Raw genomic sequence first — 27,696 nt, forward strand, 5'->3', positions numbered from 1 at the left:
TCGTGCGAAACCGGGGCGCGTTGCTAGTTTATAATACAACACTATTACACTTAACTACTTATATCCACTTTAATTTTACTTCCAAAATTCCGATAACAACTTCAATAGTGAACGGATTATTCAAGATCTCGACCAATGATATCGCGTCGATTCAATGTCAAAATTGTTAATTTATCAGTACTCTTTTGTTTGAAATAAGTTACAGGTACAATAGTTATTTTAATAATATTAGCGTATTTTCTAGAACGTTCCATGGTTTCACCGAATACGTGAGTCACGCGCGCCATGATGTAGCACCTGTCAAATAATTATTTTTCAATATGGCCGCCTTCTAAGTCAACTGTTTTGAAAATTATTCACGTTAAAAAATCGTTGACGTTATCATTTAAAGAACATTAAGTTTATTTCAATATATTATTTGTAATATTTATGCTTTTTTTAAATAATTTATACTTACACAAAGTAATTGAAAATAATTTATTATTTGAAACATTAGAAAAATTGTATTAAACCTTTATACAATGGCTATTAAAACAAATTATATTCAATAATATATATTTATAGATACTGTACGTGTATTTAAAATATATAGCGAACTCTGGTAACATCACGATGCATTGTTATCAAAAACTTAATAATCTTTTCGAAATATAACATTCGGGATTCGAGAAACTTCGGTAAACCTTGAACGTGACTAATGAACTGATTTTCATGCACGCCCATCTGTCATTCACGTTTCTGGTCGAATTATTCGCAGGACTGTTGTTGATGAATGGCTCCGTAAAAAAACGAACCATTAAATATTAATATATTTACACAATTAACAATTACCATAAATACTAGTGTTTATTTATGACAAAGATTATTAAAATATTTTCATGTAATTCCTTTTTTATACATAACAATATTTCAACACAATTTAAATTGAATTATAATGTTGCCAGAGCTAAAATACAATTTGATTTTCTTTTCAAAAATATGTGTGTTAAACTCAATAAGTATTTAAGATATATTAAAACTATCGTATATGAAAAAAAATATGACATTTAATGTTTAATTTGTGTAATTATTTTAGCGATCAGTTTTTTTTTTAATTTATCACTTTGTTTATTGTATGAGTAAATACTATTTATGCCTTAATATTAGTTTACAGGGGAATTTAAAGTTGCTGCATTTACATATCCGCAAATATTGTATCGGCAGCCACTCCTGGCAAACTGAGGACGTTAACCAGTAGATTTTTCAGAGGACTGCCTGGTTTTCGGTTATAAATGGATATTCCTGTGAAATTAAAATGTAATAATTAGAATAATTATAGTCGATTCTAATGTCAGGAGACATGGTCGAAGATCTCGGGGTTTTAAGGTGGACCGATAAGACAATAAGAGCCGAGATGGCCCAGTGGTTAGAACGCGTGCACCTTAACCGATGATTGCGGGTTCAAACCCAGGCAAGCACCACTGAATTTTCATGTGCTTAATTTGTGTTTATAATTCATCTCGTGCTCGATGAAGGAAAACATCGTGAGGAAACCTGTATGTGTCTAATTTCAACGAAATCCTGTCACATGTGTATTCCACCAACACGCATTGGAGCAGCGTGGAGGAATATGCTCGAAAACCTTCTCCTCAAACGGAGAGGAGGCCTTAGCCCAGCAGTGGGAAATTTACAGGCTGCTAATGTAATGATAAGATTTGCCGTCCCATCGGTTTATGAGTAACGGAATCGAGAGTGCACTTGCGCATCATAATATGTCCTGGGCGTGACTCCCAGTCTCCCATGAGACTGGGCGCCGTCACCAAAAACATCGTCGTCATTGTCGTGACGAAATCACCATCATCGTTAATGTACATAGTTTGAGAACAATTAAATCTCAAAATTGTTTTAAAAATGCCGTGCTTTTTTAATGGCATAGTCTGGCGAACATACGGGCCACCTGATGGTTAGTGATCACCACCGATAGACAATGGCGCTGTCGACCTTGGGAACTAAGATGTTATGCCCCTTGTGCCTGCAGTTGCACCGGCTCAAGTGTGAATTAAAACAATAACATTAGAAACAGAGGATCGCTTGAAAAGGGCGTAACGCTTCCTGATCTGACAATTTCTGCCAGGTCTCTCTTCTGCTCAGGTCCAAGACGACCAAAAAATCAAAATTAAAACATACTTTATTCAAGTAGGCCAAAGAAACGATGGATGGATCGTGTGAAAGACGATATGGTTAGAAACAATGTTACTCGTGAGATGACGTCCGACAGAGATGTATGGAAGGAGACATGCACCGACCCCGAGTTAAATTGGGATAAGGGCAGGAGGATGATGATGACATTAGACAGCTGTCCGAGAACGTAACCCGATGTAGGACGTGTTGATTTTGATTCCGGAGTTATTAAAGAAATATCACTCCTTTTAAAACGTTTCACTCACTATAAACCCAAATATATATTTAATTATAGTATAAAATAAACTGGGATATTAACGTTACGAGTCAGGAGGACCTTGTTACTTACTTTCATCGTACCCGGGGACTATAACGTTAAGATTACCGGGGCTAGGGTTGACGTAGGGGGTAGCACTGGGCATCGGTACTGCACTCATAACAGGACAAGGGCTGTTGTAATATCCGCACGGTATTGCTGTTATTATTTCGTATTCTGAAAATAAATCACAAAAATTAGTAAATAAATATACGTACATTACTCTGATCCCAATGTGAGTAGCTAAAGCACTTGTGTTATGGAAGATCAGAAGTAACGACGGCACCACAAACACCCAGACTCGAGACAACAATCGAACCCGAGACCTCGGAGTGGCGTACCCATGAAAACCGGTGTACACACTACTCGACCACGGAGGTCGTCGTAGTTACGTAACAACCTGTATATATCCCACTGCTGGGCAAAAACGTCCTCTACATCAAGAGTATGCAGCTTATCCCACCATGTTACGCCAATCCGAGTTGATGGCCACACATGTGGCAAATTTGTGACTATCCCCTTTAACTAAGAAGTTAAAATATAACTTGAAGTCTATATTTTTAGGTTCAGTGATTTAATATATAACACCCAATAACAAGCAGACAGCAGACAGTTACTTCCGCTTTTATATTTCGTTGGTTTAATTATAAGATTTAAAGCCACAGATAATGAAAAAAAAAACAAAATATACTTTATTCGAGTAGGCATTTACAAGCACTTTTGAATCGTCATTTAACAAACAATTTAAAGTAAAGCTACCACCGGTACGGAATGTAGATTCCACCGAGAAGAACTGGCAAGAAACTCAGTAGTTACTCTTTTTCAACATCTAAAAATACAGTCACGTTAGTTAAATACAATTACTTATGTATGTCATGTCTCCTGCCTGGAAGTCAACGAGCGTTAACTCCACGCTTTTTTATCATCAATATAATCTTGTATCGAATAATGTGCCTTCTTTACTAATGTATTTTTTACAATTACCACCGGTTCGGAATGTAGATTTGAATGTAGATTCAAGTATCTTTAATTGACACGAAAAGAATGCCCTAGATGCCTAAACATAAACCATATTATTTACTTCGTTGCTATATAGCACTATATAGTATAAAACGTCTCTTCCCGCTGTCTGACCCTATGTGCGCTTAGATCTTTAAAACTACGCAACGGATTTTGATGCGGTTTATTTTAATAGATAGAGTGATTCAAGAGGAAGGTTTATATGTATAATACATGCACAATATAGTAGAGAAACACTGATAATTTTGGAGGTTTCTGAAATGATGACGTAAATAAACCCTGGCTGAACCCTACGAGATAGATCAAAATAATGTACTACAGTATTGTAAACCTTAAAAATGTCTACAAAAAGTCAGCAATGGCATATGTCCATATCTCAAAGATAATCCACAGTAACCAGTTATTATCCTGAGCCAAGTGAAACAGCACAACACTAAGTATCGCTGTTCGGTGGTACCTCCCCAGACGGGTTTGCACACGGCTCTACCACCAAGTAATTATCACCTCTACTGGGTGTCTCGTGACGGTTATAAATTTTTAGTTTTAGTTTGACAGTTCAATACAGAATCTATATTGATATACAAGAAGGTTTAATTAGGAGCCTGTACTTTTCCCACCGCTGGGCTAAGGCCTCCTCTCCCTTAGAGAATCTTCACCACGCTGCTCCAATGTCGGTTAACGTACGGATACACATGAAGCAGAATTTTGTTGAAATTAAACATATACAATTATACAGCTTTCCTCACGTGGTTAGTCAGTGGATAGAAAGCGTTCTCAACCGATGATTGCGGGTTCAAACCCAGACAAACACCACTGAATTTTCACGTGCCTAATTGTGTTTATAACTAATCTTGTGCTCGACGAAGGAAAATATCGTGAGGAAACCCGCTGTCTAATTTCAACGAAATTCTGCCACATATGTATCCACCAACGCGCATTGGAGCATCGTGGTGGAATTTGCTCGAAACCTTCTCCTCAAAGGGATAGGACGTCTTAGCCCAGCAGTGGCTAATTTACGTCTCCTTCCATACTTCTCTGTCGGACGTCATCTCACTAGTAAAATTCTTTCTAACCATTTCGTCTTTCACACAATCCATCCATCGTTTCTTGGGTCGTCCCCTACCTCTATATCCATCCACATCCATTCTCAGAACCTTCCTCACAACATGGTCCTCATTCCTCCGCATAACATGCCCATACCAAGACAGCCGGCTTTCAGATAGCTTCTCGGTTACCGGTGCCACTTTCAAACTTCCTCTTACATAATCAGCCTGTAAATTTCCCACTGCTGGGCTAAGGCCTCCTCTCCCGTTGAGGAGAAGGTATGGAGCATATTCCACCACGCTGCTCCAATGCGGGTTGGTGGAATACACATGTGGCAGAATTTCATTGAAATTAGACACATGCAGGTTTCCTCACGATGTTTTCCTTCACCGCCGAGCACGAGATGAATTATAAACACAAATTAAGCACATGAAAATTCAGTGGTGCCTGCCTGGGTTTGAACCCGAAATCATCGGTTTAGATGCACGCGTTCTAACCACTGGGCCGTCTCGGCTCTTACGTACTCCTTACTCTAACCATTCACGTAAACATATTACTTGATAAATATGTGAAATATACATACATACCGTGGATCAATAAGAAAACAATGAGCCAGGACATTTTCAATGCTCCGAATACGCGTAATTCAAATAGATCTACAAAATTATTCAATGCCAGTTTTTATAATTTCGTTGACAAATTTATTTTCAATTCAATTCGAACCTTATTCTTTGAATGTTAAAGGTGATTTCTGTTTGCCGGTTATTATTCTGTAAGTCGTTATGCAAGTGTGAAGAATTGATGTTTATTTTAAATATATATGTTTATATTGATTGGTATTGTATGTCTGTTAACGATATTATATAAGTACTGTTTGTATTAGTTGGAAAGTTGAATCTATTTGAAAATTATTTAAAATTTATTTTTGGGGCGAGGTATCCGTTTCTATAATGAAATTATGCAGATATTTTTAACTTTGCCGATTCATAAATTCAAATAATTTGTAAAAAATACATCAGTAAAGAAGGCATATTATTCGATACGAGATTATATTGATATTAAAAAAAAGCGTGGAGTTAACGCTCGTTGACTTCCAGGCGGGAGACGTGACATACATATATATAATTGTATTTAACTAACATGACTGTATTTTTAGATGTTAAAAAAGACTTCTGAGTTTCTTGCCGGTTCTTCTCGGTGGAATCTACATTCCGAACCGGTGGTAGCTTTACTTTAAATAGTTTGTTAAATGACGATTCAAAAGTGCTAGTAAAAGCCTACTTGAATAAAGTATATTTTGATTTTCATTTTGTAAACTAGGTGTCTACACGAGTCCAGTAGCAGGTCAGCGCTGGACTAGCTCACTGTACTGACCCCGTATATCCCAGGCATTATGTCCCTTGTACCTGTTAAAGTCAAAGTCAAAAATCTTTATTCAATGTAGAAGTGATTACTTGCTTATTGATACACTTGCTTATTGATAGTCAAAAATCTACCACCGGTTCGGAATTTAACACCTCGGACCTGAGAAGAACCGGCGAAAGAAACTCAGCGGGATATTTTTTTTTTTTCATTTTGCATGTACAATAATAATTATATTTAAGCTATTTGAAACAGCCTGGAGGCGATCATTTCATTCCCAAGGTGTGCAGTCAACTAAAAAGTCATTAGTGTTGTAATATCCTTTAGCACACAAACGCTCTTTAACGATTCGTTAAAATTTTACAATTGAGTATTTTTGAACGTTTTCTGGGATCCTGTTGTAAAACGTATACATTGCTCCAAAAAAGGGTCACTAACCCTGTGTAATCGGGTACTTGGAGTAACAAGTTCATTCTTGTTCCTAGTATTAATAAATTGTACGTCACAATTTCTCGAAAAATCATTTATGTTTTTGGCGTACATACATAAGATTATCAAAAACATTAATACTGGTTTGACCGTTCGAACCACAACACAACGGTACTAAGTATTTCTGTTTGGGGGTAGAATATCATATGAGACAGTCAGCTTAAAAAAAACAAACAATAATATTTTATGTATGATTAATATATTGTTCTGTGTTTCAGGTAACAGTCATATTTCAACTTAAATACATCTGTAAGTATTTGTACTTATCGTTTTTAGTATTGTTTGGATACATGTGCGTCCTTGTAGGTCGCAGCGAAATCTCAATTTAAAAGACACCCACACAAATATGTGTGTTTTATTTTTTTTGTTTTATATTATCCTTCTGTGATCCTTTAATGTATATCAATATACGTAAACTCGAAATACAAGTCACTGGTTAATCACGTAATCTCAAACCTACAAAATAAAAACTTGAAATTTCGCAAGCAGGTTCCTTAAAGGAACATCCGCTACGAACGGATTTTATATAACTCCACTCCAAAAGGGTTGAATGTTTGTGTTTTATAAATTTCGCGCGGTTAAAGCCGCGGGTTTAGACAGTATAAATATATAATATTTAACATGAAATGTTCACAATCTACAGCTTAGAGCACCAATGACAGCACACGTCACGTCAAAGCTTAAAATTAATGACGCTTCTTTTGTAATTTGTATTTTTTTTTATTGTAATGTTGAAGGTATCGACCCAATTGAGCCTAATAATTTACGATTACGGTCGAATTTTGACCAATGGCGACGCGAATATGCGTAGTTACGCTTCGCAGTTTAGACTATTGACGATTCAAACTCAAGTGACATGTTTTTGTATAGTCTGTAAACTTTTTAATAAACGATCTGTTTATAAAGATCTTGAAATGAGTGTGTTCAAACTTTACTTGGTGTTGGGGCTTTGTGCAAGCCCGTCTGGGTTGGTACCACCCACTCATCAGATATTCTACCGCCAAATAAAAGTACTCAGTATTGTTGTGTTCTGGTTAGAAGGGTGAATGAGCGGTGGTGACCACTTACCATCAGGTGGCCCATATGCTCATCCGCCAAACAATGCCATAAAAAAAATATCGATAGTGTCAAGTGAAGTAGGAAAAAAGATAAACAAACCTTAGATTTACGTATTTCATGCGATTCGCTAATATCTCAGCTATGTTGTGCACACTAAGAGTTTATGATTAACATATCTCTATTTATAATACAACACTGTTACACTTAACTACTTATATCCACTTTAATTTTACTTCCAAAATTCCGATAGAGTTTCGTCGACGTTCGAAACGCAATTTTTTAAATCAATAAATGTTACTCAGTGAAAAAACATTTATTTTAAATGACTAGCAACCCGCCCCGGCTTCGCACGGGTGCAATGCTGATACTAAATATACTACAGAATGTCTTCCAACGTTCACAGTTTCTGTCGTTAGACAATACAAACCGCTATGTCCCTGCGTTTTAAATCTGTAATATCTACGAAAATATTCATTGAAATTACACGCTGTAAAGGCCATATTGATCTATTCATAAGATACTAACGACACTCATTTTTGCCTTCCTGGAACCTCTCCACTAACATTGAACTTTATGGTGTGTTATTAAAGTTCAAATTGACTTTTAAGATGTACGAATCGTTTGTATGAGATTATAAATTTTTCTCTAACGTAATAACCGTCCTCGTACTCCAAGGAATATTCTAAAAAAAGAATAAGCGAAATCAGTTCAGCTGTACTCGAGATTTGCGCTAAGCAATACATTAATTACATCAAACTGTAAATTTCCCACTGCTGGGCTAAGGCCTCCTCTCCTTTTGAGGAGAAGGTTTGCAGCATATTCCACCAAACTGCTCCAATGCGGGTTGGTGGAATACACATGTGGCAGAATTTAGTTGAAATAGAACACATGCAGGTACGCGAGCATCTTAACCGATGATTTCGGGTTCAAACCCAGGCAGGCACCACTGAATTTTCATGTGCTTAATTTGTGTTTATAATTCATCTCGTGCTCGGCGGTGAAGGAAAACATCGTGAGGAAACCTGTATGTGTCTAATTTCAACGAAATTCTGCCACATGTGTATTCCACCAACCCGCATTGGAGCAGCGTGGTGGAATATGCTCCATACCTTCTCCTCAACGGGAGAGGAGGCCTTAGCCCAGCAGTGGGAAATTTACAGGCTGATTATGTATTATATACATGCAGGTTTCCTCACGATGTTTTTCTTCACACGAGCACGAGATGAATTATAAACACAAATTAAGCACGTGAAAATTCAGTGGTGCCTGCCTGGGTACCCGAAATCATCGGTTAAGATGCACGCGTTCTAACCACTGGGCCATCTCGGCTCTACATCCAGTGATTTGTTTTTATATTATAGATAGAAGTGATGCCCCAAATTAATTAAGGAGTTACTAATATTTACCCCTAATGAGTAATTTAAAAAGGGTAGAATCGGGAACGTTAGCCGTTATTGGTGAGGAGAATCTACCCTCAGAGCTATTCAAGAGTAAGGTAATACGTGCATATTAAAGTAGAGACAGAATTTCGACTTCTACCCGGTACCGAATAAGAGGTATTAACCCTTATTATGACTGTGTCAAGTCGGGACGAGGAGCTAGTACATAAGACGTAGTCAACCTAAAATAAAATTTGGTTGATTACGAAGTTTGTAAACGTTTTTTAATCAATGCTTTTTTTTCTAATTCGAACCTGAAACGCCGTGAACCATGAAACGTATACATTCGGAATTAGTTTTTTTATTTTTTTCGTATAAAAGGACTGGATCTTTCAACTAAACTTCACAGTACGGTGGATTCAAAAAAATGGTGATAAAAGTGATCCTTTTGTTTATTGGTGAGTTTTTACTTAATTTGGTACAGTTACCACAACGGGAAATGGTCACCACAGTCCATAGACATTGGCGCTGTTAGAAATGTTAATCATTCCCCACATCGCCAATACGATATCGATCTTGGGAACTAAGATGTAATGTCTTGTGCCTGTAGCTACACTGGCTCACTCATAAATACTAATTGCTGTTTGACAGTACGATATCAGATGATTATTAATAAAGTTAATTAGATTTTTTTTTATATGTTACTATGACAACAGACATACCGATGTTATAAGTAATGTTACTCAGTAGAAGATTCTGATCGTATTTCAAATTTGTGAAAAAAAAGCATGATTTCGAAAGCAACAATCGCTGATTCGAATCCAGGTTCTAGACGCATCTTAGAAATCCTTACACGTCACACTGAAGGATACTAGAAAGTTACTGGAGTATCCCCTTTAAATAAAGCAAAGAGATATTGTATGTATTATGTAACTTTATTTAAAAAAAGAATACTAGCAGTGACCCAGTGTAAGAAATTACTAGCTTAATCCTCCAATTATGTTCAAAACTTTAGAAGTGAAGACGACAATCAAATCAAATCGAAATATACTTTATTCAAGTAGGCTCTTACAAGCACTTTTGACTAGTCATTTAACAAACTATTTAAAGTAAAGCTACCACCGGTTCGCAATGTAGATTCTACCGAGAAGAACCGGCGAGAAACTCAGTAGTTACTCTTTTTCAACATCTAAAAATACAGTCATGTTAGTTAAATACAATTATATATGTATGTCACGTCTCCCGCCTGGAAGTCAACAAGCGTTAACTCCACGCTTTTTTATCATCAATATAATCTTGTATCGAATAATGTCCCTTCTTTACCGATGGATTTTTTACAAATGATATGAATCTATGAAACGAAAAAGTTAAAAATGTCTGCGTAATTTTATTATAGAAACGGATACCTTGCCCAAAGAATGATTTATTGACTTTGCGGAGTCGGAAACTTGGCGTTACAATAGCCCAAGGCTTAAGCACCATTGCGCTGTAATAATTAAATTGTATTTATTTTAGCTCTATTCTGCGCTGCCCAGTGCAACCCCATAGTGCCAACAATCTGCGAACACATACCAAATGTCATCAATCCAGGATCGACCACCGTCTGTGAATCAACTCCAAACCTCATCGGATATGGTTCCATGGGCTTGGGACCCTTGGGTATGAACATGATGCCAGGCGGAACGACAACTGTTTGCGAATCTACGCCGAACTTTCCATATGGTATTGCCCCTTATGCCCCATATCCGGCAATGGCAGGTGGAGCAACAACTGTGTGTGAGACTGCACCGAACTTTCCATACGGTCTTACCCCGTATACCGCTTTCAATCCTATCCCAGGCGGAGCCACGACTGTGTGCGAGACTAGTCCAAATTTCTCCTATGGTCCTTACCCATATCCACCATTCAATGCTATGCCAGGTGGAGCAACAACTGTGTGTGAGACTGCCCCAAACTTTTCCTATGGTCCCTATACACCTTTTAATCCGGTAGCAGGCGGAGCGTCTACCATCTGTGAGACCGCACCGAATTTCTCACACGGTCTCGCCCCGTATGGCCCATACCCAACGATGGCAGGCAGCACAACAGTGTGCGAGTCCACTCCAAATATTGGCCTACCTATGCCATTTAGTCCATACGCCAACTATTACAATTTGCCATTGCCAGCAGCCGGTATGGCTACAGTCTGTGAATCGAATCCCAATATTTATGGACCCCCGTATGGCATGCTAGGAGGACTGCCCTTTGGGAAAGCACTACCAATGCTCGGAGGCATGGCATTCGCCTTGTGATCTAACAATTTATATAATGTAATTAACACGGTGTTTGATCCTTCGGTCTCATTTGATTAACATATTGCAGCAATTTAAAAAAAAATCAAGCGTTCATAGTTCTTTAATTGGAATTTAAAAAAAAAACGATTCAAATAAAACAACCGATTTGTTTGTCTTTGAGGTTACATCTGTTCTAAATTTAAATACGATTTGTTTGAAGTCCGAAAAATGCCGTTTTTTTTTTTCGTATCTGGCGATCATGCCGATGGATTTAAATTTAAATGAAATATATCAATAAACTAATGAACGTTTGAATACAAAAAAAATAATAATTGTGATCTATTTTGTAAAAATTTCTATCGTCATATATAATTCATTGGAATAAACGTATTTATATATTATAATTTTTTCGTTTCTTTTTTGGCCGAATGGTTTTTGGTGTTGTGCTTAAAGTCTGTGTGTATTAAAAAAAAACAAAACCTCTCCTAGTGATGTCTTAAATAATGATACAGATCAACATTTAATACCAACAATGCTGGCAGGGTTTTCCTTCTGAACGATAACTGTACTTATACCGAAGTACGATAAAATGGAATAACATGAAGAGGTACTATATATTAGTTTATACGTCACCGTAAAATTATAACGGTATGTTAGATTACAATCTATCTCGCGAGATTGTCAACCGTAACATACTGCTTACAATTTAACGCATTACTTTACGGCAGATAATCCACCGGAACTAATTAAAGTTAAATTATAAAAACTCTAACCTAACCTAAACGAAATATCATTTTTGGCGTTTTATTTTGACTTAAATCGCCGTTCACAAATATTTAGGCTACAATCTCTCGAGATAGATTACAATCTAACGGTATTTACAATTCTACGGTGATACATATTTCGTTTTAAAGGATAGTATTAAAAAAATAATAAAACATTCAGTTATTTGTATTTTTCGTTCGTTCAAATAATTTGCAAATGTCGCCTTAATAATTATAATACTATACATGATTACATATTAATATAATAAACCAAATACATTGGGGGTCAAACGTTTTAAGTGCCAGGACACCCACAAGGGGATGGTGGAGGGCAGGGCGGCATGGGGTTGGCATAAGGTTTGAATATGGAAACGCTTGCGCATCCGCACGTTCTAAAGCAAGGGGGTGAAGGCTTGAAGCAGATTGTTGGGGGTTGGGTAACGATTATTTTCTGGGGCTGAACGATGAGCATATCAGGTGGTGGAGGCTGGATCCTCGATGGGGTTACCTGGAATAAATAAGATTTATTCAATAAAACGTAAAATTGGCTACTTGAAATGTCACTACAAGATTATATTGGTGATAAAAAAAAAGTGGAGTTTACGCTCGTTGACTTCCAGGCGGGAGACGTGACATGCATATATAATTGTATTTAACTAACATGACTGTATTTTTAGATGTTGAAAAAGAGTAACTACTGAGTTTCTTGCCGGTTCTTCTCGGTAGAATCTACAATCCGAACCGGTGGTAGCTTTACTTTAAATAGTTTGTTAACTTGAATAAAGTATATTTTGATTTGATTTGAAAAGCGCCGACCTCAGACATTGACGCTGACATCATAGCTATTTCCACCATCAATGGCGTCTCTACAACCCCTCAAAACCAAAACACACCAGCAACAAGTATTGATATTTATCGGTACAATAATTGATGAGGGGTCGATACTCACCCAGACAAGCTAGCACAAAGCCTAACAAATAATATAAAATTACGTCATATTACAAGCAATGCTATAATGTCAACTGTTTTTTTTTACTGAATCAGTCGCAGGAAGCTGGTTAAATAAGCCTTTTAATTAACGGCCTAGACACTTTCCTAAAGGACGCCATTCAGCCAGCGGCCTGAATGAGACCGGCCAATACATCTTTCATTCATAGAATCAGAGGTCAGACCGAGAAGACCAAATACCAAGCCAATTCTAAAGCGTATTCTATGAATGAAAGATGAATTGGCGTGTCATTCAGGCGACTGGTTGAACGGCGCCTCTTAGTGAAGTGGCTAGGCGTTTCGTTGGATGGTTAATTAAGCTACTTGCCACGTCTTGCGCTTATCGTGGTCCGATAGACGTCATGCGAATGTTCTCTCAGAGGCGAGACTTAAGCTAAAATAATTCGGTAGCAATTCCCATATTGGTAAAGCTACTCACAAATACCTTATTAATACCTAAACATTAAATATATGCAAATAATCGCTCAGCATCATTTATTGGTACTGAATTATAACACACGCCCCACTTTAAAATAATATTAAATTTACCTTAATCCTCGGTATTGTGGGCGGATTTACAGGGGGTGGCCTGACAATGATTGGTTCCGGGTTTGGGGGCCACACGGGCTGTGGCCGGACCATTATCGACGGAGGAGTTGGTGGTTGAACCGGTGGAGGTTGGACGCGTATCGGGGCGAGCGCCGGAGGTCGTATCGCAGCTGGCTTGACCCATATAATAGGCAGTGCTGGTGGCTTGACGGTTCCCGGCTTCACAATTATAGGTTTAGGTGGTGGGAAACGAATTAGACCAGGTTTTATTAAAACCGATCCTGAAAAACAAATCGGTAATCTTTGTAAGTCGTATTTTTTACTATATTAGTACCGAAATTCAAACTTAACGTTCTGATCGTTATATGATTTGTTTATTTATTGAACTATATAGAAAACCGACTCGCGCACGAAGGGTTCCGTACCATTATCTATAAAAACGGCAATAAATCATGTCTGTTGTATGGAAGCCCCCTTAAATATTAATTTTATTCTGTTTTTTTAGTATTTATTGTTATAGCGGCAACGGAAATACATAATTTGCGAAAATTTCAATGAAGAGATACAACCAGGTGACAGTAGGACGGACGGACGGACAGACAGCTTAGTAATAGGGTCCGTTTTACCGTTTGGGTACGGAATTCCAAAAAATGGGTACTCAAGACGCATGGGCTGTTTTTCGAATCGCTTTAGCAAACTTGAACAACTTCATAATTCCAGATAATGATAAGCTGGTGATGGATTTCAGACATTATGGTAGACTATAGACTAGCATACTGCGGAGATATAACAGTGCATTTTGTTCGTAAGCACAGATACACGCTCCTAATTCAAAAGTGTAACAACTGAAAACTAAACGATTACTAAAAAATTATTAGAATAACTTACTGAAGTATTATTGACCCAACCTGGGATTTGAACCCAGGACCTCATAGATACGATCACATACACATCTGCATACGATCCCTCTTAAAGTAAACCATAATTTTTTTTTCAGACCTTATTCGGTTAGAAAAATGCCATTTGGTTGGGTTGGATCTATGATATCATATCCTGAGATACCTCGACACATTTTGAATTGAGAAAAACAGACTGGTCAATACCAAAAAATATCTTACCCTGAGGAGCTTGACCGTAGATGTAATTCACAGCTGGTTCATTTGGGTTACATGGTCTCAGTTGAATCACATTTTGAAATTGATCAAATCCAGATATCAATTGATCCGATTCACAATTACATGGATTGTCATTGTATGGGGCAGGATTTTCGCATGGTGGGATTGGGTTGGGGCATGGTGGAATAGGTTCAGGACAAGGTGGGGGAACGTTGATGCAAGGTGGGTTAGGATTAGGACAAGGACAAGGGTTCTGGCAAGGATCAGGGCAAGGTGGTGGTGGACATGGCGGAGGCGGGCACGGTGGAGGCTGGCACGGTGGAATCGGTATTTGACATGGATCTGGATTATTATACGAGTCGAGGCATATGTATTGGGGGTTAGGAAGCGGTTGACTGAAAACTGAACCCAGGAGAAGACCTGAAAAACAAATTAAGTTAAACAGAAACTGACGTATCTAACATATTAAAATAGATTTTTAAATTTTAATTTTAGAATTCTACGACATGAGGAGAATCAAAATAGTTCAGGGAGTTCTCGTTTCAACAGAATTTCTTTACAATTCGCGCTTCGGATACAATAAAACAGTCTACACAATAAGTTAAAATCGTAATACATATTTCCGTGGAGCACGCCAGGTAATTCAGTCAGCATGATTGTTTGACATATCCAATAATTTTGGTCATATTTGAACTAATTTAGATTTATATAGGTAGGCGAACGGGCAATAGAGCCACCTCATGTTAAGTGATCATCTACCTACCTGCCCAATATCCTACCTACTAACCATTCCTTACATCGCCAATGCGACAATTTTGACAACTAAGACTTGGTCCCTTTTGCCTGTTTTTAACACGGGTTCCCGCAAATCAGAACACAAAAATACTGAGTACTGCTGTTTGGCAATGATTGATGAGTGGGTGGGATCTACCCAGACTGGTACGACAAAGCCTCAACTTTGCGCAGAGGTAATCTTTATCAATACTTTACCAAACGAATTAAACATCTGAATCTTCCTCGTGAGCCTACATTTGTGAGTATGGAAATCCGTTCCGTAGTTTTGAGTTTAACTCGTTCTGACACAGAGGCGTGAGTTTGGACTTGTTTTATAATATATAATGATACTTTAGTAAGTAGTGGAAAAAATTACCCGTCAACCAAATAACAGTCACCGTTGCCATTCTGCCGTCTGACGGTACCGTCGGAACGTTGCTTTAAATATAAAGGAACGATAAAAAAAATCAGCATTTGTTTTCGTATTTTTTGCAATATAACTGTACACGAAAATGAACTCTAATCTACCGTGATAAAATTCAAAATGATATAGTCGCGATTTTGTTTTTAAAAATAAAAAAAAAAGTTATGTCACACTCGAAGGACTTATTTTAAAACGCTTAATTTATTATAAAATGGTTTTATTTTATTTCTTAAATATTTTTCTTTCCAATCGTAAAAAAAATATTGTTTTATTTAAATAATAATTACAATGCCCGTAAAGATAAGATTTTTAAATACCTAAGTTAAGTCGTGCTTAACTTTTATAATGATTAGAGCAAAAACGCATTAGTTAAACTTACGAAATGGATTGCATTCTTAAAATTTTAATGGTACCTCCATCAAGACCATCAATCTTCACCACCTGTACACAATTCTGTCAAACAGAAACAAGACAAATAAATTCTAATCTATACACATATAATAAAATTGGAGTGTCTGTTTGTAATATTAAAAAAAAACACTTTTTACTGAAATGTATGTACACGGTACATATACCAAAATAACATTTTTTACAATTTTTGTCTGTCTCTCTGTTTGTTCCGGCTAATCTCTGGAACGGCTGCACCGATTTTGACGGGACTTTCACTGGCAGATAGCTGATTTAATAAGGAGTAACTTAGACTTACTTTTTTTACTTACTTTAAAGTCACGCTGCAATATCGAAATACTGTCCGTCCGTCACGTCGGGTGCCTCCTACCAACCATAGACTTAATATCACAAAAGCCTGTTAATTATCTTAATATCAAAAAAGTTAACTGAATAAATTGACGTTGCGTCATGAAGGCAGACATTAAGAGTTACCGTTGTTTTTAGTCTGTCAACATCGCATTTCTTGATTAATAAGATTAATTGTTGGTAGGGTCCGGGTGGGTACCACTCACTCATCAAATATTCAACCACCAACCAGCGTCGATACTTATTGTTGAGTTTCAGTTTGAAGTTTGAGTTAGACAGTGTAACTACAGGCACAAGGGGCGTAACATCTTAGATCCCATTGGTGAATTATGGAACCGCAAATATTTCTTACAGGACAAACGTCTATGATCATGGTGAGCACTTACCATGAAGCGTCCAAGCTCTGACGGCAAATCCAATTTGATATTTAAAATTGTTTCCTCTTCGAGCCTGAGGATGATACATTTGTCTGCAGGACCGGATTTGGAGGGCCGTGGGCAACAGAGGAGTGGAGGCTCCTTAATTAATACGAACAATTTCATTTTTATCAGTAAAAATTGTCAATAAAATATTTTCTCTTTGTATCAGTGTATTTTAAAACAGTAATAAGTAATGTTATTGTTATTTTTACTATATCCAGGTATCTAAGCATTCGTTACGGTAGCATGCGAAAGCGATCCCCTGGCGCCCACCGATGAGACGGAGAGGATACCGCTGGTTTTTTAGTGGGTATTCCGGTGTGTCGCCAACATCTTGGGCACCGGAGAGTCCCACATACCCCCCCACTTCCACGTGGGGGAAAAGCGTAACGCGTTTTACCAGCGAAAAAAAAAAAGGTATCCAAACATTACATTAAAATTCTTAACTAGTCGGAACCTCTATTTTAGGGGCCCTTGTGTTACATACATAACATTAGCAGCCTGTAAATTTCCCACTGCTGGGCTAAGGCCTCTTCACCCTTCGAGGAGTAGGTTTGAAGTATATTCTACCACGCTGGTAAAATATGGGTTGGTGGGTACACATGTGGCAGAATTTCGTTGAAATTAAACACAGATTTCCTCACGATTTTTCCTTCACCGCCGAGCACGAGATAAATTATAAACACAAATTAAGCACATTTAAATTCAGTGGTGCTCGTCTGGGTTTGAACCCGCAATCATCGGTTAGGATGCACGCGTTCTAACCACTGGAACGTCTCGGCTCTTCTGTTTGTCTTTATATAAGAACAAAGTACAAAAGAAACAGCCTGTTAATATCCCAATGCTGGGCTAAAGCCACCACTCGTTTTTGAGAAGAAGATCGTGGGGAAAGTTTGTGATGCTGGACGGATCTTCATTACTCTTTAACGCAAAAAGTATTTAACGGATCAGAGAGCTTATGCATTAGAAAATCAAGGATAAATACTAGCTAGTTAAGTTGAATGAGAAATTCAGAAGCTTTTGGGAGGCGCTTGAACACTCACCTTTAGTCTCCATCCCATAAATCCGTCACTGCTTATGGTTATTCACATAGGATAACACGTGCCCCTATAAGTCGACTAAGTCATGGTCGAAAGCTGGTCAATATATATGCCATTTCAACAAAGCCCTTTGCAGTCGTAATTCCAGGATGTCACTTTAACAGGAATACAAAATGCAATGTATTGAAGAGGTCTTTAAAAATGTAATAAAAATCTATCTAAAATTTTTTTTATGGGCGTCGTAAAGTCGTTTTTAGGGGCGATCAATTTTAATACAGTTTCCTTTAAAGGTTTTCAAGGATTTAGGTTAAGACAAAGCATTTTCTAGATGAGAATAAGATACTCGATTACTAAGAATTACTCTGGTTTTAACTGCTGATCCATTTTGACTTCGATGGCCGATGTTTGAATTCTTAAGCTCCTAAGTCACTCTATCTCTATTGTCTAAATATATCAACGAGGCAATTTAAGTATTTAGTCAACATCGCAAAGGCACGCAAACTCTTTTCTACGAAAATCTATACTGATATTATAAACGCGAAAGTAACTCTGTCTGTCACCTCTTAACGCCTAATCCGCTAAACCGATTAAATGAAATTTGGTGTGGAGACAGTTCGAGTCCCGGTGAAGGACATTTGTGTGCTTTTATAAATTTCTCGTGAGTAAAACCGCAGGTTCAGCTAGTATAAAATAAAAGTCTCACGATTCGATAAGTATTGTTAAACAGAATGTCTATGCTGTTGATGAGTTGAGATGCCAATAATGGTGTAGAATTAGTTCACGATCAACTTGCCAAGTTTTAACTCCATAGGATAAGATTCTAATTCAATGTCCAACTTTTGACCTAAACTGACATAGTAAATTAAATAAATTAATAGTTAAAAATGTATTTTTAATTAACCATTTTTTATTTGAATATAGATACTTAAAGCGAGAAAAAAATCTTCTAATTTTTAGGGCTTTGTACAAGCCTGTCTGGGTAGATACCTACTCTTAAGATATTCTTTCGCCAAACACCGGGTTGAAGGATGACTTAGTGCAACTACATGTACAAGAAACATAACATATTAGTTGCCAAAGTATTAAGATATATTAACCATTCCTTACAACATTGACGATGTAAGGCGCTGATGACTATGATGTGACCAATATCGTAAAAAAAGAACTCAAAAATTTGTTCTATACAATTTTGTACGAAAGGAACTCGTGTCACGTAAACTCATGTAATTTTATAATTCTAAAAACATATAAAATAACATAGGAAAAACTGCCGACGAGCTTGGATTTAAACCTGCAATCTTTAGTTAAACGATACCAGTTGACATTTAAGCAAATTATATTTAAATATCAACCAGGACTCGAACAAGTAGTTCCAAACCGTGCGGGGTGCTCTGCCAACTAAGCTTTGCGTCGAAACGATTTAATGAATTTTAAATTTTTTGAATTTAAATAAATTTCCAATATGAATTTCAAATTTTTAAATAAATATCGATGAACGAATTGAGGAATTTTTACAAGTAATAAACTTCACAAATGACGATCACATTTTGTATATATATATTCTGTCTATCTATGTATATTCATTTAGTTGTCTTGCAGCATTGCTACAAAGTTTTGTATACTATCCAAGTCATTAATATAAGGGCCCCATTGGGCATTTGAGCATCTAAAGTATCAAGAGATTTTATAGTGTCAATAAGGTATAATGCTCCCCTATTCAGTAGTACATCAATTCTTTTCACATTTTTAACATTTGATTACTAACCGTTACTTAATTCACAGTAAGTTATTGATATTAAACTTATTGACATCGTAGGATATTATATGATATAGGCCTTTTTATTTTGAAGACAAAGTGTTACGTCATTTATAAGAATGGGGAAAAGAAATGGATCAAGAATAGATCCTTGTAGGACCCCCATACTTACCGGAGCCCCGGGAGGCTTATTATAATTTAGATGAATCTTCTGAATTCGTTTGCTCAGGTAATCATTAAGAAAAAAATTAGAAGACTTTTATCTCGCTTTAATCAGAAGATCGATTTGGGTTCAAACGTAAAAATTCTTATTTATTTATGAATATTTTGGAACTTTAATGTATTAAACACTACAACTTATTCAAAAAAAAACAGATGAAATTAAATAAAAGATAATGAAATGTGTTCGTCACGGGATGCTTGGCAGAACTTGGCGCACCTCGGGGAAGAGACCGATGTGCTGGTCATCACAGCAATAACATCTTATTGTTGCCGTCATGCCCCCTCTCCACCGCTGTTCTCTACTCCCTTGTGTGTGTTTTGCATATATTATAATACTTCATTGTATATCGTATATTATTTTTGTAATAAATATAAAATTTAAATAATTATAAATTATTAGAGAATTTGCAAGGAAATAAGACATAGCTAGCATTTCCTACCAATTGTTTCTCAACGGTCGTCAGTGTCGGGTAGACGAAAGAAGCTACGTCAGAGGGATCACGACATCCTCAGGCTCACTTTGGTGCGGCCCTTTGCGAGCAGTGGTCGATAGATTGTTGCTTTTGTAGTATTCATGGTCCTTTTCATTTTATAATTACATTTTGCTAGTTTCGTTATTCGTAATAATTGTTCTTATTTAGCCGAGATGGCCCAGAGGTTAGAACGCGTGCAGGCAAGCATTTTCATGCGCTTAATTTGTATTTATAATTCATCTCGTGCTCGGCGGTGAAGGAAAACATCGTGAGGAAACCTGCATGTGTCTAATTGCAACGAAATTCTGCCACATGTGTATTCCACCAACCCGCATTGGAGCAGCTTGGTGGAATATGCTCCAAATCTTCTCCTCAAGAGGGGAGGCTTTAGCCCAGCAGTAGGAAATTTACAGGCTGCTAATGTTATGTATGTAATGTTCTTATTGATTAAACGGTTGCGTTGGTTTTAGGAAGTGTAAGAAATAGTTTTAACGTTTAAATTGTTTTTCAAAGATATTAGTTGCGTGTTGTTTTAAAGAGATTAGTTGCGTGTTTATTTATTTTTTAAATTTACTTCTGGTTTTTATAATGTATAATATTAAAATCTTAATTTGTTTTAAGGAATGTAACGCAATCATTACTTGATAACAAAGCTATGTACAAGCCCGCCTGAAAAAGAAAACCGAATCTATAATTCCACCAACCCGCATTGGAGCAGCGTGGTGGAATATGCTCCATACCTTCTCCTCAACGGGAGAGGAGGCCTTAGCCCAGCAGTGGGAAATTTACAGGCTGATTATGTTATGTTTTTATTATGTTAATTCAACCTACCCTCCATATTAACGAAACCATCATCATCATCCCTTCTTATAACATCTCATAAAAACTTTAAAAAAGACGAAGAACTAGGAGAATTAATGTTTTCTTTAAAACCGTCAGAAATAAAAAACATATTTCAATGAAATCATTTAATTTTATTACTCGTAATATATAAATACTATACGCAAGACATACATTTGCAAGATTTGAAACAAAACGAACGAACGAAATCATACAAGATTAAACAATCCGTTGTCCATAAGCGTATTCGAGATCTGGAGACAGAAACATTTAGATTACGCAAAGATATATAACAATATGTTAATAATAATACACTTTAAAGATAGATAACACAGATTGAATTACACAGTAATTTATAAAAACTATAAGAAAATTAACTTTTAATTCTTGACGTAACCTTATTCAAAAAGAAAACCAAAATTTTTGGAATAGTTCTTGACAAATCCATTTAAGACTTAAATGATTTTTTCAGTTTTACTTCCGATATCTAATTTAAACGGTTACTAGGTCGCAAAATTTTAAGGAATGGTCCATCAAAATCGTTGTAATAAAAAAAATTGGGTCTTGATAACATTCAGGGGTCAAGGCAGGCTTAGGAAAAACAGTATTCGATTTAAACTAATAAAGTAACATTATTTAAAGAACATATTAATTATATAATTTTGCAGTAATTAAATTTTTATTGAACTCACTAATTGGAACACGAACAGCTATTCGAAGGATATACGGGTTGAGGGTATGGACAGTCATTACCCTTCGTCAAGGCTGATGTCTTGAAACAAATCGTCGGTGGTTGAACATTTGCTGGCGATGGTGGTCTCACCACTATTTGTGACGGAGTTATCAACGGTAGCTCCGGCTGACGTATCAATATAGCTGGTGGTTGTATTGGCTGTTGACAAGGCGGTTTGACCATGATAGCCGGCGGCGTGATTAGTCCCAAAGGCTTGGGCCTCACGCATATTGGTGGTACATTTATTGGCCGTAACCGCGGTGGTCGGATTGTCATCGGGGGCGGCGTTATTGGTGCGAGGGGAGGTGGCTGGACCTCTACTGGACATGGTTGGATTGGTTTCAAATGAGGAGGTCTGATAACAATTGGACGAGGTTGAATGGTAATATCAGGGTTCGGACGAATGTAAAAACTTCCGCCTGGTACTGGGTAGGTCCGGAAACCAGCAGCTTGCAGTCTTTCTGGCACGTTATCTTTTTGAATAATAACTTTGATGGCTCCATCGTCGTTGGGATCTGAGTAATACAAGATTCAGGTTAATTACTGAAGATTGAATATATTAAATCGGCATGAACAAATGAAGGGTATAAAAGATGAAATGCTAAAAAAAAAAATACTCACTGGGCTGAATTATCGGGATATAGAGATTTGAATTAGCATTCGGGTTCGGTAGCAATGAGGGAGGCTGCAAGTTTGAGAGCATCGAGCATACTTGTGGTGCTGGTGCAGCCAACACTGATGACAGGAGACCTGAAAACAGACCTGCGATTAGTTTTATTACCCACTAGTCTCCGCCTTTGGCTTCGCTATCTGTCCGTGTCACCTACACGGACCATATATTTTAACTAGACCTATTAAATAATTTAAAGCTCATATCCAACATAACATAAACATACATAAACAGCCTGTAAATTTCCCACTGCTGGGCTAAGGCCTCCTCTTCCTTTGAGGAGAAGGTATGGAGCATATTCCACCACGCTGCTCCAATGCGGGTTGGTGGAATACACATGTGGCAGAATTTCGCTGAAATTAGACACATGCAGGTTTCCTCACGATGTTTTCCTTCACCGGCGAGCACGAGATGAATTATAAACACAAATTAAGCACATGAAAATTCAGTGGTGCCTGCCTGGGTTTGAACGCGAAATCATCGGTTAAGATGCACGCGTTCTAACCACTGGGTCATCTCGGCTCAAATCCAAAAACATTGTTAAATAAGGCATATTACTCAATACAAGATTATATTAAAGATAAAAATGTTAACTTAGTATAATAATGGTGGAAAAGAGTAACTACTGAGTTCTTGGCGGTTCTTTTCAGTAGAATCTACTTTTCGAACCCTTGGTAGCCTTAAATTTAGTTTAACGTTGTAACATAACGATTCAAAAGTGCTTTTATGAGCCTACTTGAATGAAGAACATTTTGATTTTCATTTATTTACTTAAAATATACGATGTAAGCAAAACTTCATAATGATTGGTTAGTTGAACACCTCAACTAACCAATCATTATGAAATTTAGAGCGTATAAAACAAACAAACATCTAAACAGACTCATTTTCGTTTCCATTATATTACTTAATAGCTGGGCCCGCGACTTAGTGCGCGTTTGAATTTAACAAAAAGTTATTGTTGTAGCCAAAGTTATTCCTTATTACATCAGCTATCTGCCAGTGAAAGTAGTACGGCTCGCCTAGTTTATTTCTGTTACTTTCACATTATAATGTCCTACAGTATTATGCTTTGGGGTAACGCAGCCGCTATCCATACTATATTTATGCTGCAGAAGAGGGCTATTCGCGCAATCTATATCCTAGGAGCCAAGGAATCATTAAGGTATAAATTTAAAGAAATTTAGATATTAACTGTTGCTTCTCAATATATATTCTGTAATGTTTTGTATGTACGGAAAAATATTAATGTTTTTATGAGGAAATGTGATTCTCATACCATTGGTAACAAACACATGAACGCAACACTACAACTACCAAGACTGTATTTATAAATTTTAGCCCAAAATTTATAAATTCTCGCAACTAATCGAACGAATTTTAACAATTGACGAATGGCTATTATTTTGAAATTCGGTATACGAACTAGCCGCTGGGATTTAAGCCCAGGACTCAGGATCAACGGCCCGATCTAGCCACTCAATCAACGAGACAGCAAATTGAAAATATATTGACAATAAGTAACTGTTCCAATGCTTGACAAAAGTCCATATCCGAGTTTTCCTTAAGACGTTTTACTTGACCGTCTTCCCGGGTATATTAATGAAAAAGTTCTGATTATCAAACAGATAAAAATAAACATCACTGCACGTTCGATAGAAATATCATAAACGTCTGAAGATTCCCTTATCGAATTGATGCCTACTCGTTTTATTAGAGTTGGATGAATCGTTGATTGGATTTACTTGGAAATTGGATTAACTATTGTCCAGATTATTGTTACACGACCATTATTTTTTATATCGAAACTTAACGAAGGCTTACAAGATTCATTCGAATAGTTTGTTTATTAGTTTATGGTAGGGCTTAGGTAGGGCACCACTGATCATATATTCTACCGTCAACAGTATGCTTGGTATTGCTGTTTCGGTTTGAAGGGTGAGGGAACCGTGTAACTACAGGCACAAGGGACATAAAAGCTTAGTTTTTTGGCTGGTACATTGGTGATATTATCATTGATTATTATTTATTACAGTACCAATGTTTAAGGACAGCGGTGATTATTTACCATCGTACCATTTTCCAGTCCGCAGTAATATTATAAACGAGAAAGTTTATGATGCTTGAATGGATCTTCGTTAATCTTTCAGATATAAACTATGCAACGGATTTGTATGAAATATAGCTTAATAATAAATAAATATAAATATTGGACAACATCACATACATTACTCTGATCCCAATGTAAGTATCTAAAGCACTTGTGTTATGGAAAATCAGAAGTAACGACGGTACCACAAACACCCAGACCCGAGACAACATAGAAAACTTATGAACTTTTTCTACATCGACTCGGCCGGGAATTGAACCCGGGACCTCGGAGTGGCGTACCCATGAAAACCGTTGTACACACTACTCGACTACGGAGGTCGACATAGCTTATAACCTAACTTAACATATAGGTAACCTAACACTTGGTTCCTTCCCTTCCTCGAGCGTTACGGGCAGAAGTTAGTATACTGTTGAAGAAGGAATGAAGAAATACCAAAGAATTTGCTTGGAATACGTCAATCTAAGCAAGATTTGTGATGATATATTGTACACTACTAACATTTTTTGTTTAATATTATTATTTATAACGACACTTTGCACTTAAATACTTATATCCAAGTTCCGATAACAGCTTCGTCAACGTTCAAAACGCCATTGTTTTCGCAAATCCATAGTGAATATCATAGATTAGGCATTCGACTGATATCGCTTCAATTTAATGTCCATTTGACATTTTGATTATCTTTTGTCCTCTTGTAGTTGGAATTGACCATAGATACATATTCTGATTTTAAAATGTTTTTCGACAGACGTTGAGAATTATTTCGATCAAGTTCTTTGAAGTTTTACATCTTTAGGCGCGTCGAGGGTAAAATTTTACGGCGGAACGAAATTAATTCAAATAATAAAATTACGAAGTTAGACAGCTACATAATTGTAGGTAGGCTGAGTGGCACTGACGGTAGGTAGTCACCGTTACCCATAAACGTTACCACTCATTAAGTACTAACCATCACTTCATCGCCAACCTGATCTTGATAAATAAGAGAGAGAGGGAGAGACAACCTTTCCCTCTCTTTCCTTTATCTCTGTCTCTTTCTATCGTATACGTTTTTATAAAATATTATTTAAAGTATTTTGTTTTGTTATTCACAAATGTAATCATTGGCGCTGTAAAAAAATTATAATAATTCCTTACATCTCCAATGCGCCACCAAATTTTGAAACTAAGTTATCATGACTTGTCCCTGTAGTTACACTGGCTTACTCTTCAAACCGCAACACAACCAACAGTACAAGATACTGCTTGATAGTATACGACGATACCCAGACCGGCACACAGCTCCACCAATCAGTAAACTTCAAAACTCACTTTCAAAATAATAATATTCAAGATAATTACCGATAATGCCCAAAGCAGCCGATCGCGCCATCCTTGCGTGTCAAAGTATCAAGACTATCTGAGCATTTTATACAAATCAAGCGCTTTTATGCTTCAACGTTTTAATATGTTTAAAAAAACATAACAATTTGAGCATTCATACACAAATATGCACTGTTTTGATATACTTCGCCATTTGGAAGTTTTGGAAAAATAAATTTTCGTATCGCAAAACATACCTTATAGTTTTAAATATAAAGTGTATTATTGTTTATTAATAATAAAATTGATGATTGTATATAAGGGAAGTAGATATGAAAAATTTTGCATTCGATAAAGATGGCGTTATACGGACTTGTACTCTTTGGTAAGTGTTTCAATTTAATTAAAATTTTAGTAAATTCACTAAATTCCGATGAAAGCAACGTTTTGAACGGAACATTTCTGGTATTTTTCGTTCTTTCAGCTTTTCGAATCTTTCAAATAACTGTATTAAATATCATTAAAAAAAAAAGAAAATTTACAATCTGTCAATGTACCAGTACTGGGCTAAGGCCTCCTTACCCTCCTGAGGAGATGAATCGGAACTTGTATACGCCACGCTGTTCCAATTCACATTAAGGGTAGGTGGATATACACGTAGTAAAATTATATTTAAATTAGACACATGCAGGCTTACTCAAAGATAAATTATTAACACAAATCAAGGACAGAGATAATAAAAATATGTCTGTTCTTCAATCTAAAATGTTATATAGTCCAGATGGGTAGCTATTACACGTAATAAATCATGCGCTCTTTAAAACTAGAGGTCCAATTGACTTGACATTTAGTTAGCGCTGACTCTCTCAGTGTCAAATTCAAGGGGAGAAAAACGAAAGTTATCTTTAAACTCAAACTCAAACTCAAATTCCTTTATGCAACATAGAAGCATTACACTTACTTATTGATGGTCAAATTAAACACTACCACCGGTTCGGAAAAAGGAACACCCTGACCTGAGAAGAACCGGCGAAAGAACTCAGCGGGTCTTATTTTTTTGTCAAATTAATTAGATACATAATTGTATATGAATAGAAACAGCTAGGAGGCGATCGTTTCATTCCCAAGGTGTGCTATCAAACATAAACTCACTAATTGTATAGAAACCTTTCGCACACAAGCGTTCTTTAACAATTTTTTTAAATTTGGCAACTGAAGCATTTTGAACGGTTTCTGGGATCCTGTTGTAGAAGCGTATACATTGCCCCACAAGAGTTACTGACTCTATGTAGTAGTAACAGGAGTAACAAGATTATGTTTGTTCCTTGTATCAATGTTATGAGAATCATTTTTCTCATAAAAACATTAATATTTTTCCGTACATACAAAACATTACAGAATATATATTTAGAAGCAACATTTAATATCTTGATATATTTAAATTTATACCTTAATGATTCCTTGGCTCCTAGGATATAGATTGCGCGAATAGCCCTTTTCTGCAGCACAAATACAGTATGGATAGCGGCTGCGTTACCCCAAAGCATAATACCTTAGGACATTATACTGTGAAAGTAACTGAAATAAACTAGGCGAGCCGTATCAACATCGGTAAATAATCTAATTTTGTTGACCGCAAATGCCACAGAACTCAGTC

At 36.7% G+C, this 27,696-nt stretch overlaps 2 protein-coding genes across 2 annotated transcripts; one reads left to right on the forward strand and one right to left on the reverse strand.

Moving 5' to 3' along the window:
- Positions 1-9,224: 9,224 nt before the first annotated feature.
- On the forward strand, positions 9,225-11,428 carry LOC135194524 (uncharacterized). The gene is made up of 2 exons (XM_064220108.1): positions 9,225-9,287; positions 10,345-11,428. Exons 1-2 carry the CDS (start codon positions 9,257-9,259, stop codon positions 11,118-11,120), a joined length of 807 nt encoding a protein of 268 aa, XP_064076178.1. The 5' UTR covers positions 9,225-9,256; the 3' UTR covers positions 11,121-11,428.
- A 611-nt stretch (positions 11,429-12,039) lies between these two features.
- On the reverse strand, positions 12,040-26,141 carry LOC113393719 (uncharacterized). Its single transcript, XM_064220059.1, has 7 exons — positions 26,079-26,141; positions 22,576-22,704; positions 21,914-22,469; positions 15,668-15,729; positions 14,521-14,937; positions 13,403-13,683; positions 12,040-12,374 (listed from the first exon to the last, which is right to left on the reverse strand). Exons 1-7 carry the CDS (start codon positions 26,107-26,109, stop codon positions 12,162-12,164), a joined length of 1,689 nt encoding a protein of 562 aa, XP_064076129.1. The 5' UTR covers positions 26,110-26,141; the 3' UTR covers positions 12,040-12,161.
- Between the last annotated feature and the right edge of the window lie 1,555 nt (positions 26,142-27,696).

This window comes from Vanessa tameamea, chromosome 31 (genome assembly GCF_037043105.1).
Source record: "Vanessa tameamea isolate UH-Manoa-2023 chromosome 31, ilVanTame1 primary haplotype, whole genome shotgun sequence".
Lineage (NCBI taxonomy): Eukaryota > Metazoa > Arthropoda > Insecta > Lepidoptera > Nymphalidae > Vanessa > Vanessa tameamea.

Bases quoted from the DNA above. Each gene is read 5' to 3' on its own strand.
- LOC135194524 (XM_064220108.1), top strand. From the start codon at position 9,257: ATGGTGATAAAAGTGATCCTTTTGTTTATTG. The intron at 9,288-10,344 runs GTGAGTTTTTAC...TATTTATTTTAG, and splicing joins AGTGATCCTTTTGTTTATTG to CTCTATTCTGCGCTGCCCAG.
- LOC113393719 (XM_064220059.1), bottom strand. From the start codon at position 26,109: ATGGCGCGATCGGCTGCTTTGGGCATTATCG. The intron at 22,470-22,575 runs GTGAGTATTTTT...TGTATTACTCAG, and splicing joins TATCCCGATAATTCAGCCCA to ATCCCAACGACGATGGAGCC. The intron at 12,375-13,402 runs GTAAATTTAATA...TATTTATTCCAG, and splicing joins CCACAATACCGAGGATTAAG to GTAACCCCATCGAGGATCCA.